At 41.7% G+C, this 17,760-nt stretch overlaps 1 protein-coding gene across 1 annotated transcript in view; it reads right to left on the bottom strand.

The window, feature by feature from the left end:
* Positions 1-17,760, bottom strand: part of DSTN (destrin, actin depolymerizing factor) — a 54,012-nt gene that overhangs the window by 5,231 nt on the left and 31,021 nt on the right. The window contains exon 2 of the mRNA XM_080683687.1: positions 3,618-3,925. Coding sequence (XP_080539813.1) covers positions 3,618-3,925 — 308 coding nt within the window. The remainder of the gene's footprint in view (positions 1-3,617; positions 3,926-17,760) is intronic.

The raw sequence follows: 17,760 nt of genomic DNA, 5'->3' as shown, positions 1-17,760 counted from the left end.
TGCCCTAACTGGTTTGGCTCAGTGGATAGAGTGTCAGCCTGCAGACTCAAGGGCATGTACCTTGGTTGCAGGCACATCCCCAGTAGGGGATGTGCAGGAGGCAGCTGATAGATGTTTCTCTCTCATTGATGTTTCTAACTCTCTCTCCCTCTCCCTTCCTCTCTGTAAAAAATGAATAAAATATATTTTTAAAAAAGGATTTCTTTTTTAAAGCTTAATGGCAATTCAGCAATAGCTATGCCTTAATTGTCAATATTTACTATCTTGTATCTACAAGACTTTGTGCTGGCCCCATGTTGAATGAACACTGGAAGCAAAGCATATGCTTCACCACTTTCTTCATCAGCAATATTGAAAAATACCAGAAATATTAACAATTGACAAAAAAATCCTATACTATGCAAACTGCTACCTGTGAATGCATCATTCCCCACACCACCACCTACCCTCAGGCCCACCTCCACTCCATACTACCAAGATAGCAAAGGATAAATGGAGTGTTGTTAAATACTTTTAAGCACTTAACTCCTTTTCACTGCCATATTTCCAGGATGTGCCACAGTCCTTAACACCATGGGCTGACATGGACCTCACCTAGTCTACTCCCACAGCGTGGAGATTCTATTCTTGGGAACCAGGAAAAGGACAGTCTCTCTGTCTCTCAGATGCTTATTCTTCCCAATCCTAAGGTCAAAGGAGGGAGGCAAGTCATAACAATAACCTCAGGTCTGGCCAATGTTTGAACTGCCAAGTTAAGTGGGTACTTTTCTTACGTAAAATAGGTCAGGGACAGGAAAAAGTATTCACTACTCTGATTTTACTCTGACCAGATTTAAAAAAACACTGGGTAAGAGCTGTTCCCTGGGCCCTTTAAACAGCCTGTTATGGAACATTCCGAATGGTTTCACCTTTTCTTTAAAAAAGCAACAGTACAAAATAAAACACTGCACTAACATGGAATTTCCTTTTCTTCTTCTTACTTTTATTTTCCAAATGCTTTTTCATGTAGAGGATCATTGTCATAGTAAATAAAAAGTATAAAAACCAGGATCAAATGAAGGAAACATAGGGAGGGTGGGTCAAAATTAGGCTTATATTTGTTCGTATGGAAAATAATACAATAATCTATATATATAAAAGCCTAAGCAACCATTATGACCAAACAACCAGTTGACCAGTCGCTATGACATGCACTGACAACCCAGGGGCAGATGCTCAATGCAGGAGCTGTCCCCTGGTGGTCAGTGTGCTCCCCCAGCCAACCTCCCATGGCCAGCCAACCTCTTGAGGTCCCTCCCCCTGGCCGACCGGCCTCCTGATAGGCCTCAATCGTTGGCCAGGCCGAGGGACCCCACCCGTGCACAAGTTTGTGCACTGGGCCTCTAGTTAATAAATAATAATACAAGAATAAGCTGTGTTTTGTGTACTCACAACTGTAAACCTACTTTCTCCCCACCTGTATTCACCAATTTAAAAGCTAAATCTTACTATATTCATTATAAATAAATAAATGGTTAAGTCAAAATCTTTATTTAGCTGCCACTCAGCTGTAAATCCCAGAATGGCAGGGACTTTATTTTGTTTTACTCATAGCTGTTTCCCCAGGCCATAACACAATACCTGGCATGTAACAGAAATTAAGATTAATGAATGCACTTTCACTCAAATCGGAATGTGCTCCTTTTGTCTCATTAACTATTGTCTTTATGTATTACTAAAGGCCCAGTGCACAAAGATTCATGCAAGAATGGGCCTTCCTTACCCTGGCTGCCGGCACCACCTTCGCTCTAGCCAGAGCTGCCTTTTCACTCTGCCCCGGAGCTGCCTTTCCACCTTCCCACGCTGCCCAGAGGCCTGGAGTGGCTGGGGCAGTGCGGAATGCCTGCGTCCTGCCCCACCCCCAGCTGCTCCGAGCCTGCATATTCAAATTAACCCACCATCTTTGTTGAGTTAATTTGCATACTCACTCCTGATTGGCTGGCAGGCATTGTGAAGGTACAGTCAATTTGCATCTTACTCTTTTATTAGTGTATACTAGAGGCCCAGCGCGCGCTATCGCACGGCCCCACCCACCCACCTGCTGCGCTAATGGCCCGCCCACTGCGCTCGTGCCCCGCCTGCAGCCCAGCCCACCCACCTGCTGCACTCGCAGCCAAGCTCGCAGCTGCACCCGCCCCGCCCGCCCGCCGGTCACCAGCCTTGCTGCGATTGGAGCCTGTGGGCCATGGGGGGAGGGCCCAAGAAGTGCTCCATGCACCTCATGCTGACTGGTTGTTTGGTCGTTTTGGTCATGATGCCTCTTGGCCTCTTATTATTATGATATATGCAGCTGCCAGTCTTACAGAACAGTAAGTTGCCCTAATACATGCACCCAGACCTCATATTTATATTCCTCACACATCTTTGTTTAGTCAAGTGCAACAGGCTTGATGAAATGAAACAGATGTGACCTGGAGTTACAATCCTTTAAACCAGAGTTCTTTTGACTTCCTAGCCCCACATCCCAAGGTACTGGTGGCACACAACTGAGAGCTAGGCACCCCCTTGCCTTGACCTGGCTCAGGCCAAAGTATCAAGAGCACCCTCGTTCCCCCCAAATCAGAAGCTGTTACCATTCCCCCTTCCCCCTGGAAGCTAAACATCGTCTCATGTAAGAATTCCATATCAAGAGATGAAGCATAATGCAATTAAATGAGGGATACAGGTGTGACTTTTAACTCATGCTTAATCTCAAATATTAACTTACTTGAAAAAAAAACCAGGATAACTCTTTTAAACAGACTTTCAAGAAAAAGTCATGTAAAATCAATTTATAACACTTTTTTACTATTTAGAACAATGCTGTCCAATAGAGCTTTCTGTAATGATGGAAATGTTGTATATCTGTGCTACCCAATAATGTGGCCACTAGTCACATGTGGCTACTGAGCATTTGAAATGTAAATTAAATGTAAATAAATTTTATTGCATTTAATTCTTTTATATCTAACTAGCCACAGTGACTAGTGGCTACCCTTATGGACAGTGTGAACTATCACAGTTGGAGGCAATGATAGTACCAACTTCAAAAGTAGCAAACCACAGGCACAAATAAAGTATAGATGTTTAAAAAAGTAGGAGGCTGGTTCCTGGCATTGCAAGTTAGAGAAGAATTTTGGTGAGATAAACTTTCTTCTCAGTATTTTAGGAAGAGTTTTTAAAGAAATTTTAACTTATAAGGAGTTCAGAGGATGCATAGAAATCTACCCCTCTGAATCCTTCCACTGCCAAAATAATCAACTATTGAAAGTCATTTTTCAAGTAAACAAAGAGTAGTTAAAATTTACTTTTGGTCCCACAAACATCAATCCAGCTAAGACCTTTTCTTTTCTTTCTTTTTTTTTAATTTAAATTTTTTATTGTTGACACTATGCAGATAGTCTCGATTCCCACACCCTTTTGCCCATCTTGTAAATAAAATTTACCAGAAACCTTGTAAATAAAAATTAAATAACAATGACTGCAGACCACTTGACTGAAAACTACTTTGGCTGCAGATACTGGCTCTCCAAATGCTAAATTAACAATGACATTAACTCTAAGTTTTACAGAGACTCAATATTTCTATCACTGCTTACCATAAGAAAAACATCAGCTCCTCTTTTCTGGATTCCTTGGTTTCAAAGCTTGCATCATACAAAGCATAGCGACAATCTTTCTCTGGAAGCATTCCCACAAAATGCTTGAAAGGATCGGTTATGGTTACACCAACATCTCCAACCAAGATCTCTTTGCCTTCTTCTACAATGATGCACTTTTTGTCTGCACTGAGACAAAAAATGACAGCCTTCTTTCTTTTCTTGATTTCTTCTGGTGTGGAACACTTCCTAACTTTCATGTCATAAAAAATGCGACATACTTCATCCGCAACTTGCACTCCTGAGGCCTATAATGAGAAAAGGAAACCAGAAAGAGGCTTATGATCTTTATTGTGCCAAACATAAAAACTATGTATTTGCTTATAGACTGATATACACTTACTACAATTTTTAAGGCATACTTATCATCCAGTAGGGAAACTGCAATCACTAATTTCAGTCACTGAACATTTACAAGATTACATATATAAGCCATTCATCACTATTGGGATTAAGGGAAGAGTCATCTATACAGCCCCTCGTATCTTAAAACCTGAAAAAAGGTACTTCTGAGGTGCTGGATTATTTTTTTCTTATAGAGGTGGCTCAGATCCCTGACTGGAGGTAGTCATCTTCCCAGTTTGATTATTAATATCACCCCAAATTCTTTCCATAATGTATAAAAGATGGTCAGAGTGTCTGGGCTGGAAAAATTATTCCATTCCTATGGCATAGCTTTCACTAATAAAAGAATTAAAAGGTCTTTGTTCTACTCACATTTCAAAATTATGTGATTAAAATTCAGTAACATAATAGTCAAATGCCTTTAAAATTACACTTTAAAAAATCTCCAAGTTTTAAATTAAGATAAGAATAAGATTATTAAGAGACTAAATCTTAATTATTCCCACCACAAAAAGCAATGGTATTTATGTGATGTGATAGAGGTGTTGGTTAGCTAATGCTATGATGGTAATCATATCCTATCTAATAAAAGAGTAATACGCAAGTTAACCGTACTTCCGCTACACCCACCAGCCACGCCCACCAGCCAATCAGGAGGGAATATGCAAATAAACCCAACCAAGATGGCTGCAGACGCAGAGCACAGGAGTGAGGCTTGGGTTTCCCTGGCAATGGAGGAAGCCAAGCTTTCCGCCTGCCCTTGCCAGCCTAGGCCTCCACTCAATGCTACAAAGTTTCAATTATAGAAGATAAGTAAATCCCAACAGAAATGGCTGCTGCCACGGAGTGAGCAGAAGGCTTGGCTCCACTCTAGGCTACAAAGTTTCAATTGTAGAAGATAAATAAATCCCAGATCCCAAGGCCTCTGCTTGAGTTGCCAGTGGGGGGAGAGGGGGGCGGCGTGGCCGGCCTGCAAACCACCACAGGCACCTTGCCCAGGCTGCCCCACACCCCAAGGGAACCCCCACCCTGATCCGGGACACCCTTCAGGGCAAACCAGCTGGCCCCCACCCATGCACCAGGCCTCTATCCTATCTAATAAAAGAGTAATATGCAGATTGACTATCACTCCAACACACAAGATGGCTGCCCCCATGTGGTCAAAGATCCTGCCCCCATGTGGACACAAGATGGCCACCACAAGATGGCCAGCAGGGGAGGGTAGTTGGGAGGAACCAGACCTGCAAGGGAGAGCAGTTGTGGGCGATCAGGCCAGCAGGGAGGGACCAGGCCTACAAGGGAGGGCAGTTGGGGGCGATCAAGCCTCCTGGGGAGGGCAGTTAGGGGTGACCCGGCTGGCAGAGGAGGGAAGTTGGGGGTGACTGAGTCTGCAGGGAAGGGCAGTTGGGGGTGACCCAGGCCTGCAGGGGAGGGCAGTTAGGGGCAAACAGGCTGGCAGGGGAGCAGTTAGGCATCAATCAGACTGGCAGGCAGAAGCTGTTAGGGGCAATCAGGAAGGCAAGCAGGCAAGCAGTTGGGAGCCAGCAGTCCTGGATTGTGAGAGGGATGTCCGACTGCCCGTTTAGGCCCGATCCCATTGGGATCGGGCCTAAACGGGCAGTCGGACATCCCTCGAGGGATCCCAGATTGGAGAGGGTGCAGGCTGAGCTGAGGGACACCCCCGCCCACCCGTGCACGAATTTCGTGCACCAGGCCTCTAGTTGCAATATAAAAATGTATCAAATTGACAACTTTTACACCTAAAACTTACATGTCAATTATATCTCAATTTAAAAAAAGAATAAATCAGAAAATGTTTACTTCTCCGAGTGTATGGGTTATCTTTTCATCTCACGTGTGTTTTTATTTCATAAACAAATTACTTGACATTAATTTTGGGTTATCAATAATTTTGCATTGTTTAGTATTTATATTCTATTTAAGTTAAAATTCTTGCTTTAGAAAAACTAACATGCAAAACCAAAGAAGTTAATGAAGTAAAGTTAATATAAATAGCACATTCCTTAAACAAGATGAAAAGATTAAAAACTGGTTTTAGAACTTTTGCTATCAAGATCTTGTGCAACTGCTTTCTCATCTCAAAACAGCAAATATAACATAGTAAAAGGCTTATTTTTCTGGTCAATATAATACCAAATTAAACTGTATTCTTTGTCACAGCAGTAAACATTTTCTGATTTATTCATTTTATAAATTGAGATATAATTGACATGTAAGTTTAAGGTGTAAAAGTTGTCGATTTGATACATTTTTATATTGCAACTAGAGGCCCAGTGCATGAAATTCGTGCACGGGTAGGCAGGGGTGTATTTGCAAATCATGTATCCAATAAAAACTTGTATCCAGAATATATAAAGAACCCTTCTAACTCAACAATAAAAAGAAAGACAACCCAATTTAAGGGATTTGAATAGACATTTCTTCAAAGAAGATATAAAAATGGTCCAATAAGCACTTGGGAAAAATGCTCATGATAGTAGTCTTAGGGCAAAACCACAATGAGCTATTACTTCAAACCCACTAGGATGGCTATAACCAAAAAGACAACAGCAATAAATGCTGGTGAGGCTGTTGAAAAACTGAACACTTATACACTGCTGACAGAACTGTTAAATGGTGCTGCTGCTTTGGGAAACAGTCTGGCAGAGTTCCTCAAAAAGTTAAACATGCAGTTAAACACCTAGCAAGGCCACTCTCCTATGTATATTCACAAGAGAAATAAAAACATATGTTCATACAAAAACTTGTACATGAATGTTAATAGCAGCATAATTCATAACAGCAAGAAAATAGGAAAAACTGATGAATGAACAAAATGTGGTATATACATACAATGGAATATTATTCAGCCATAAAAATTCAGCCATAAAAACTGATACATGCTACAAAATGGAAAAAACCTTAAAAAACATTATGCTAAGTGAAATAAGCCAGGCATAAAAGGCCCCATTATATGATTCTATTTCCACAAAATGTTCAAAGTAGGCAAATCTATAGACAGGAAGATTAGTGGTTTCTAGGAGATAAGAGGAAAGAGGAATGGAGAGTGACTACTAATTGATATGGGGTTTTCATTTTGGAGTGATAAAATGTTTTGAAACTTGATAGCAATGTGAATGCACAATTTTGTAAATATACTGAAAACCAGTGAATTGTACTTTATGATGTGTGAATTATCTATAATAAAAGCATAATATGTTAATTAGACCAGACAGCCTGACATCCTTCCGGACATCCTTCTGGATGACCACACTATGACACCCACTGGCGCCAGGCCAGCCAAGGCAGGTGCGATGGGATTGGTTTGGGGCCTGGCTATCGCTCCATCATGGCCTTGCAGAGGGAGGCCCAGGCCACTGGCCAGCGGGGCGATCAATCAGGGGGCTCCACGATCGCCGAAAGAGGGAGGCCCAGACCACCAACTGGCAGGCTTCGGTGGGTGGGTGGGGCCTCCCTTTGCGAGGGAAGCTCAGGTCCCGGGTGCCTGCTGGTGGCAGGAGGGAAGCCTGGGTCCCAGGTGCCAGAGGGAAGTTGGAGCTGGCAGCCGGGGGAAAGAAGGCCTACTCTTGCATGAATTTCACGCATTGGGCCTCTAGTCTACACTAATAAAAGAGAAACATACCAATTGACCATCACTCCACTACACCCACAGCCAATCAAGAGCAAGTATGCAAATTAGCCCAACAAAGATGGCAGCGGCCACGGAGCTGGAGCAAGCAGGAGGCTTGGGTTGCCTCCGGCAATGGAGGAAGCCAAGCTTCCCGCCCGCCCTGGCCGGCCCTGGCCTCTGCTCAAGGCTACAAAGTTTCAATTATAGAAGATAAATAAATCCCAGATACCTGCTTCCAGCCGGCCCTGGCCTCCACTCAAGGAGGCGCTGAAAAAGAAGAAAGAAAAGAAAAAAAGGAGGGGCTGGGAGCCTGGATCACCGGGGGTGTGTGGCCAGACTGAAAACAGCCATCAGCCCCTCACCCAGGCTGGCCAGCCCCCCAGTGTGAACCCCCACCCTGAAGCGGGTGTGGCCAGCCTGAAAACAGCTCTCAGCCCCTCACCCCATCAGTGGGGGTCAGTGGAGGTGATCAGGACAGTGCGGGGGGGGGGGGGCACTTTGGAGTGAGTAGGCCAGCAGGGGGGCAGTTGGGGGTGTTCAGGCTGGTGGGGGGGGGCATTTGGGGGTAAGCAGGCCAGCAGCAGAGTGGTTAGGGGCAATCAGGAAGACAGGCAGACAGGTGAGCGGTTAGGAGCCAGCAGGCCGGTCTGAGGGACACCCCCCCCCCCCATTTCATGCACTGGGCCTCTAGTAATATATAAAAACCCTGGGTCGTAACAACCAGTAATGACCTGAAGCTGACCAACCTGAAGTCCGTGCTGGCCCTGCCCCCAAGCAAGCAGTAAGGGGCAATAAGGTAGGCAGGCAGAGGGGTTAGGGGTGATCAGGTAGGCAGACAGCCCTTTGCAGGGCTGGACCCACCTCCAAGCAAGTGGATAGGGGCAATCAGGCAGGTAGGCAGAGTGATTAGGGGTGATCAGGTAGGCAGACCAGCAGTTGGGGTAATCTGGTAGGCAGGCAAGCAGTTAGGGGAGATCAGGTAGGCAGGCCAGCGGTTAGGGGTGATCAGGTGGGCAGATGGCCCCTCAACGGGCTGGCCCTGCCCCCAAGCAAGTGGTTATGGGCATCAGGTAGGCAGATGGCCCCTCACAGGGCTAGCCCCGCCCCCCAGCAAAGAAAGAGGGAGGCCCAGGCCAGCCAAGCCATTGCACCCCAGACTGTCACCTGCAGAGGGAGGCTACCAGTGGCAGGGGAGTGGGGGCAGTACTGCACAGATGGCAAGCAGTGGCAGCGGCAGGGGTGGGGCCAGCTGCCTGCAGCCCAGGGAAGGAAAGCCCCAATAGGCCCTGATCTCAGGCCAGGCCTAGGGACCCTACCCGAGGGGTCCTGAATTGTGAGAGAGTGCAGGCTGGGCTGAGGGACACCCCCCGCCCCCAAGTGTGGGAATTTTCGTGCACCGGGCCTCTAGTATCTCAATAAAGCTGTTACTTAAAAATGTATGTAAGAATTCTGGGGATTAAAATACACTAAGATCCCAGCATTTAGTTAACATTAATGTACTTGGGCCATTTAATCTTATTAATTAAAAGAGTATAATCCACTTCAATCCCATCTAATCTAATCCACATTTTGTTTATAAATGAATATTTCACTCTAAAATAATGAAGTGGTAAATACAGAAAAATTAAGACTAGAAAATTACTACAAAAGCTACACAATCTTATCACTTTCCTACTATTAAAAAGCACTTTTCTTAAACCTTTTACTGCTTTAGGAGTAGTATTGTTCTTATCTTCACAGTTCATCTGTGTACAGCAAGTTATGAATCTTTATTTTGCTTTTTTGAACAGAGGAAAAAATGTTCAAAATAACAAAATAATTAATAACTAAAAGTGGACTCCAATTCTTCTCAACACCAAAGTTTACATATGTTGATTTGTTAGTCTCACATGTCCAACCCATCTTGAAAAGCATGAAGACAGTATATTTAAAGACTTCTATCCAACCAATCAATATTTGAATTTATCTGTCAATATCTAAGTGAAGTATCTCAAGCATTTTATATCCTGACTTAGAAATTAATCAAAGTAATCATGTACCAGTAACTGAAAACAGAAAGGAAATGTATATTCTGCAATTAAAATGCAACTAATCTCAGTCAAGTCAAGCTGTAACTTACAGGCATCTTAAAAGCCTCATTAAGGAGGAATTTGAGCTTTTTCTATCAAAAATTAGGTCTGTGCAGGTCTCTAATGAAGAGACACGTCTAGTGGAAGAAATGAACACTGAAGACTGTGAAAAAGAAACTGGCAGACACTGGAAGCAGGAAGACCACTTTTGAGATAGTTACAAATATCCAGAAGAGAAAGCTCTAAACTATAGCAGTGCAGTTGAAACAAAACAAAACAAACAAAAAACTCCAAGGGCATTCCAAAATAGAATTGATATAGCTGAGTGAAACCATAGAAGTAGCATCAGCCCAATAAAATGGCTCAGTGGTTAAGTATTGACCTATGAACCAGGAGGTCACAGTTCGATTCATGGTCAGGGCACATGCCTGGGTTGCAGGCTCCCTCTCTATCTAGTAGGGGGCGTGCAGGAGGCAGCACATTTATGATTCTCTCCCATTACTGATGTTTCTATCTCTCTCTCCCTCTCTCTTTCTCTCTGAAATCAATAAGGATATATTGAAAAAAAAAAAAAAAAAAAGTAGCAGCATCGAAGATGATCCAGGATTCTCTAGACTGGTAAGTAGAAAGTTTGTGGGTGTATTAGCAGAAAGGGGAGATGGTTACAATTTAACATGTTAAAAAATTTTTTTTAAATCCTCACACGAGGATATTTTTTTCCCACTGATTTTTAGAATGGAAGGGAGGAGAGACACACAGAGAGAAACATCAATGTGAGAGATACATCGACTGATTGTCTTCCGCACATGCCAGGGCCGACCAGAGCCAGGGATCAAGCCTGCAACCAAGTTCTGTACCCTGGACTGTAATAAAATCCGAGACCCTTCATTCAAAGGGCCGATGCTCTCACCACTTAGCAAACCGACTAGGACTGACATGTTAATTTTGAGGAATGTGTAAGACATCTAAGGTGGAGATTTCAACTGGAAATATGAGCATGGATCTAATAGATATTTTGGACTACAGCGAATACCACAGAGTCACCAACATTAAGTAGCAAAAGAGAAACAAGTGGAGGGGACTAAGAAGAAATGACAGGAAAGCTAACAAGAAAAAGTAAGAAGGGCGAAAACAGCATCCCAGAAGCCAACAGAGAGTATTTTGAGGAAGGAGATCATCAATACCAAAAACTATAGAGTTTGAAAATAGACAACTGGGCTTGGCAATTGGGCCTCTGAGCATTTCAGGAGTCTGGAGGAATGGGGCAGAAGTCCAGGGTAATGGGCTGAGATCCACAGGGAACTGAGGAGGTGAAAACACAGGAGGGTTAATGGTGAAGAGAAAAGGGAAGATTGAGTGTTAACCATTTCTTATTGGGGAAATTCTGACCATACTAAAAGTTTAAGAGCTCTTAATGGAACAAGAGAAAGGAAGCCAAAACACTAAAGAGAAAAAAACCCCACAACTTAATACTGAGTACTTATTATTGTCAGACATTTCTAAATAACAAAAATTCTATGAGAAAGCTACTACTACTATTATTTGCTTCTTATAGATTTGAAAACAGAGGCATGGAAAGATTAAGTACAGTAACGTGGCCAGGATTACACAGAAACTGGTAGAGGAACTGAGATTTAAACTTATGCAATTTGGCTCCAGAGAATACTCATAAACACTCATAATTTAGAGGCAGAACTTTAAAGAGACTGAGGAGATGCAGAGCACAGATAGAGATGTTAGTCTTAGTTTCCTCTAAAATAGGAAGAGGGAGGGTAACAGTTGGAGGAAGGAAGAGGCACTACTAAAAATTGTGCTTGACAGGCTATCGTAGCACAGCAGTTTGAATATGCTAGGTAAAGATTTAGAATCACTGTTCTGGAAGTTGTAAAGGGAATCACCCAAGGACAAGCAAAAGGACCTGAGGACAAAAAGTTTTGGCTGAGGTCAGAGAGGGTGATGGCAGAGCAATCTGACAGAAAGCAGATGCTGATGGTAGGATGGCAGTGCAGGTGAAAAGAAAGGACTCTACATTATCTCTAAGAGAAGTTTATCCAAGCCTGAAGTTTCAATCATCTAATCCCAATGACTCACACATTATTCAGACTTCTGCTTTTCTGAGCTTGCAGTCTTTAACACCCAATTTCCTACCTAACATCTCCAGCTGGATGTCTCAAAGAGCTCTGCATGCCCAAAGTCCCCTTCTAGTAAGTCTTCCTTTCCAAGGAAGATATTTTCATACTACAGGCCCGATGCACGAAATTCATGCAAGGGGAGGCTGCAGGAGCCTCCTCTGCCTCGGCCCCAGCCCGCCACAGACTTGTCTGGAAGGACATCTGGTCTAATTAGCATATTACACTTTTATTATTATAGATATTTTTCTAAGACATCACCATCCTAGTTACATAAGCCCCAAACCTGAGACATCTTTAACAATTCCTTCTTCCTCACCTCACTGAGCTCTTTGGTTTCTCATATATTTTTCCAGGACATTCATCTCTCTCCCTTTTCATTGCCACTCTTCTAGTCCAAACCACCACTGCCTGTTATCTGAACTGTTAAAATAACCTCCCCAAGTGGCTGCAAACCTCTCCTGGGAGATGTGTGTACCATACTGTTTCTTCTTCCTGGACACACAGACTACATTCCCCAGCCTTCCTTGAAAGTTCACCAGCCTGATTCTGCTCAGCAACAGGTGGACACAGTGATATAAACCACTTCCAGGCCTGGCTCTTTAAAAGTGATCTAGTTCCATCTTCCCCTGACAAGATGACCTCGGGAGATATACTTCAAGATAGAAGAGGGCTGCCCAACTCTGTGGCACTCTATATGATAGAGATAAATTTTTACTGTGTTAAGCCAAAGATATTTGGGATTTAATTTGTTACCGTAGTAGTTCAAATACAACAGACTGTGCATACCCATTGCTGAGGCCCCTCCACTCTCCAATTCATTCTCTACATTGCAGTCAAGGATCTGAAACACAAATTCTATCTACATGATTAAAACACTTCTATGGCTTTCCTTTGATCTGAGGCTAAAAAGAATAATAATTATTATTGCATGATCTGACCCTACCCACCTCTCTACCCCAAATACTCTCTGCAACCTCAATACCATGGGCCTTCTTTTAATTCTACTTGCCATGCTCCTTCTCACTTCAGGGACTTTGCTCATACTAAATACTCGGCTATACACTTTTCAGATCTCAGATCAAATTCTCATTTTGCAAATAAGTTTTCTGGGTCAAAACCACTACTTCACACTTGCATGAAATCATGCATCTCTACCCATATCACTTAACCACAGTTTCAATGTTCTCTCTTTAAGATTATTTAATGATTGTCTCCCCAAATAGGCTGTTTAAGACTGTAAGTTCCTTAAGAAAGACTGTGTCTATCTTATTCACTATTGTGTTCCTCTGAGGAAATCAAAGATAAATAAAAGACTCCCAATGTAGTTTACTTAATTAATGGAGAAGATAAAGACAGCATATACAAATCATCAATACTATTATTCCTTGAAAAACTCCAATAGAAGAGAGTTTAAAGAAGGTAGAGATTAAGCTAGGGTAAAGCAGGACACAGGTAGGGGGTGGGGGTTCACATAAAAACTGACTTAAAGCACTCCAAGATAAGAGGACTAAAAGGATGAAAAGATAGTCCCTGACAATGGGAACCTGGCACATACAATATGAGAGGATAGGGAGGAGGAAATTGAGATGTGGACTGGGTTCAGGAGGAAGAGATCACAAATGACAGGCTCAAGAGTTTGGAGACAATGGATACATTTTTAAAAAGAAAAGTAAGGATGACCAGCAAAACGGCTAATTCAGTAAGCAAGACAAGAAATGATCAAAGCCTTCATTAGGGTAGTAGGAGTAGTACAAGGAAGAGGGCTGGATGTCAACAGTGTGTAGGTACAAACATTTGTACTTGACAACCACTGGCTGGGAGAGGGATGGTGGAAAGGAAGGAATCAGAATAGTTTGGTGATTAGGAGGCTGATTAATACCCTGGACAGTGTTGCTCAATTGGTTGGAGCATTGGCCTGTACACTGAAGGGTCGCAGGTTCGATCCCTGGTCAGAGCACATATAAGAGGCAACCAGTGGCCCTAGCTGATTTGGCTCAGTGAATAGAGCATCGGCCCGCAGACTGAAGGGTCCTGGGTTCGATTCCAGTCAAGGACACGTACCTTGGTTGCAGGTTCCCTGGCTCTGGTCAGGGTCCCTGCAGGAGGCAACCAATACATGTGTCTCTTTCACATCAATGTTTCTCTCTGTCTCTCCCTCTCCCTTCCACTCTAAAAATCAATGGAAAAATATCCTCAGGTGAGGATTAACAACAACAACAACAACACACACACACAAAGAGCAAGCGTCAAAAAAAGAGAGACAAATAGTGAATGCATAATGAGTGGAACAACAAACTGATTTTCTCACTCTCACACCCTTCACCCTTCTCTCTTTCTCTCGCTCATTAATCAATAAAAATAAATTCCTGATATTATTAATATTAGTGGATTTGTCATCATCACAAAGAGATCTTATGGTGAATCTTAAAACAAAGACAGATGTGATATACGTAATCATTTATGGGTTTTTGTTTTGTTTTGTTTTACTTTATATTGCACTTTTACCTAATAGAAAAGGTCCTTTCCCACCAGTCTTACTTTTCAGTATTTTTCTAAAATGTTAGATGACTAAGATATTAACTACTCACCTCTCAAGGAAGCTAAAGTTTATTTTAAAAAGCAAAATAAAATTTGGTTTTGATTTTTTAAAAATTTAGTTATTGCCCTAACCGGTTTGGCTCAGTGGATAGAGCGTCGGCCTGAGGACTCAAGGGTCCCGGGTTCGATTCCAGTCAAGGGCATGTACCTGGGTTGCGGGCACATCCCCAGTGGGGGGCGTGCAGGAGGCAGCTGATCGATGTCTCTCTCTCATCGATGTTTCTAACTCTCTATCCCTCTCTCTTCCTCTCTGTAAAAAATCAATAAAATATATTTAAAAAAAAATTTAGTTATTTATATTCAATTACAAAGTTTTAACAATAAAGACCATTAAAGGATACTCTGAATATAGCACCAAAATTTGCTGCACAGCTAGGAAGGAAAATCTTGAGTAAAAATAGATTGCTATTGCAACAAGAGCTTTGTGATTACCTTAAAAAGATATGTTATCCACAACTTCAGTTTCACTGTGTTCTGTACCAGTGACCACTGGAGAATAACAGTTACTCTTAGAACTCCACCCTCATGTCAAAACAGTTGCTGTTAAATAATGACTTCACTGTATTTTATTTCACTTGACTACCAGTTTTTAACTTGTTCATGAAGCATTAATGGATCTCAAACCTGTCTGAGTCTCCTTGGCAGAGCTTTTGTAAAAACACTGATTCAGAGATTAAGTAAATACATCGGAGGCACTGCTTTAATACTCAAGATTCACTCAGTGTACTCTTCTCTAAATAAAGTTACTACTCACAAACATAGGGGAAGTAAATGCTATAGAGAATTTGTAACACTGGATATTTTAAATATGTGAATGAGAGAACACACTTAAAACATCAATTCTCTAAATTCTAGCACAAGGGTAGTGATCTCTGAAAGGAGCATCAAGTTTTTCTGATTACATTTTTGTAAACAACTAAGCCAGTCCAAATCCTAAATGTAGTAGCAGCTGCCCATCCTAAACCAAAATATCAGAAACAATGGTCTACTTTTATACTACTAACTCAAGTAGGATACCTGACTTTGGCTCCATAATTAATGCCATATACACTTTACCCAACACTCAGTGGAAAAAAACAAGAATAAAAGATACTTTCCTCCATCGGAAAATTAATTTTTTTAAAATTATTTTTCTAAGCTAAAAGAGTCTGAAATATTTGACAGTAGGATATTGCATAGCAGAAAAATACAATTTCAAATTTACAAACACCTGGCAGAAAACAGTTCCTTTCTCAACCTATCAACTGTTAAAAACCCAGCATAACTGCTAATCAAAGGAGTTGGGGACTTTAAAAATGGGTTCACGATTCTCCTTTATTTTACACAATGCATTGCGTGACAGTACTTAAGACATGAGTGACATTTCTACATAGGAGTATTAAGGGCCCTATATCTTGTGTTAAAATGGGGGACTAAATACATACATTTAAATTTATCTCCCTCCCAAAACTCCACTGAAAGTACTAAAGGGGATTTAAAAAAAAGAAAAAGAACACCCACAAGAACAAAGAGAGCAAAAGAAAAATGGAAATTCAGGTAAGGAAGAATAAGTGAAATTAGTTTGAGAAACAATTAGTTCCCTAGACCGTCTCCTGATCGCCACCCTGCCACCAACCCTATATCCTTGGAATTCTGCAGGTATTCTCTGCACAGTAGGTCTTCCTGGCTTAGTCATCATATTGAAAATAGGAGAACATATGTAAATAGAATGCTAAGACACTCTCTCCACCACCACCACTACCTTGAAGCTTAACTGTCCAACAGAACTTTCTGTGATGATGCAATTGTTCTATATGTGCACTGTCCAATAAGGGAGACAATACCACACATGGCTACTAAGTACATGAAATGTGACTAATAAAAATGAGGAACTAAACTGTTAATTTTATCTTATTTTAAGTGATATAACATAGAACATAAAACTAACTCTCAGTACTAAAATAGTATGTTTTGAGTAAACAAATTTATAAAATATATGTTTTCTGCCTTGAAAAAATAGTATATTATTTAAATTTAATAATGACTTGTATCCTCAGGAACCTCAGTTTTTATCCTATGCGGTGACAGAATAATGCACCCAAGTGTATGAATTTCAATTCTAGCTTACTATAATAATTATAGTCAACTATTTCTGGGGGCAAGTAAGCAACCTCGGGGGGAAATTCAGATAGACTTTTTGTCTCTTCGAAATATCCTGAGTGTAATTTGAAAGAGTCAAAAGACCAAAATCAAGAATCTACACTAATAAAAGAGTAAGATGCAAACTGACTGTATCTTCACGACACTCACCAGCCAATCAGGAGTATGCAAATTAACCCAACAAAGATGGCAGGTTAATATGCATATGCAGGCACAGAGCAGCCAGGGGCAGGGCGGGACACTTGCATCATCACCATGGCGACGATGCAGGTGTTCCACACCACCCCAGCCGCTCTGGGCCTCTGGGCAGCGTGGGAAGGCAGGTCCATTCTTGCACAAATCTTTGTGCATTGGGCCTCTAGTAGTTCATAAAACTTCAGAAAGAAAGGTTTGACTTTAAGGAAAGATTTTAAATTTTTTGTGTTTTTTTAAAAAATATTTTTTAATTGATTGATTGGCAGAGAGAGATATCGATTGGCTACCTCCTGATTGAGCCAGTAACCAGGACATGTGCCCTGAACAGGAATCAAGCTGGCAATCTTTCGGTGCACAGGATGACACCCAACCAACTGAACAACACCGGCCAGGGCTTTATTTTATTTTACAATTACCGTTGACATTCAATATTATTTTGTATTAGTTTCAGTTGTACAGCATAATGGTTAAACAATAGTATACTATACAAAGTGATCCCCCTGATATTTCCTGGCACCACAGTTATTACAATATTACTGACTATACTTCCTATGCTGTACTATACATCCCCATGACTATTTTGTAACTACCAATTTGTACTTTTTAATCTCTTTATCTTTTTCACCCCCCCCCCCCTCCTCAACTCCAATCTTCTTCCCCTCTGGCAACCATCAGTCTGTTCTCTGCAACTATGAGTCTATTTCTATTTTGTTTGTTCATTTATTTTGTTCTTTAAATTCTTCATATAAGTGAAATTATATGGAGACACTTATCCAAAGAAGACCTACAGATAGCCAATACACATATGAAAAGATGGTCAACATCTCTAATCATCAGAGAAATGCAAATTAAAAACAATGAGATATCAACTCACACCTGTCAGAATGGTTATCATCAATAAACCAATAAACAAGTGCTGTAGAAGATGTGGAGAAAAGGGAACTCACCTACACTATTGGAGGGAATGCAGACTG

The sequence above is a fragment of the Plecotus auritus genome (assembly GCF_963455305.1).
Source record: "Plecotus auritus genome assembly, chromosome: 8".
NCBI lineage: Eukaryota > Metazoa > Chordata > Mammalia > Chiroptera > Vespertilionidae > Plecotus > Plecotus auritus.
Note: the sequence above shows the minus strand (reverse complement) of the source record. Positions and strands in the feature narration are given on the sequence as shown.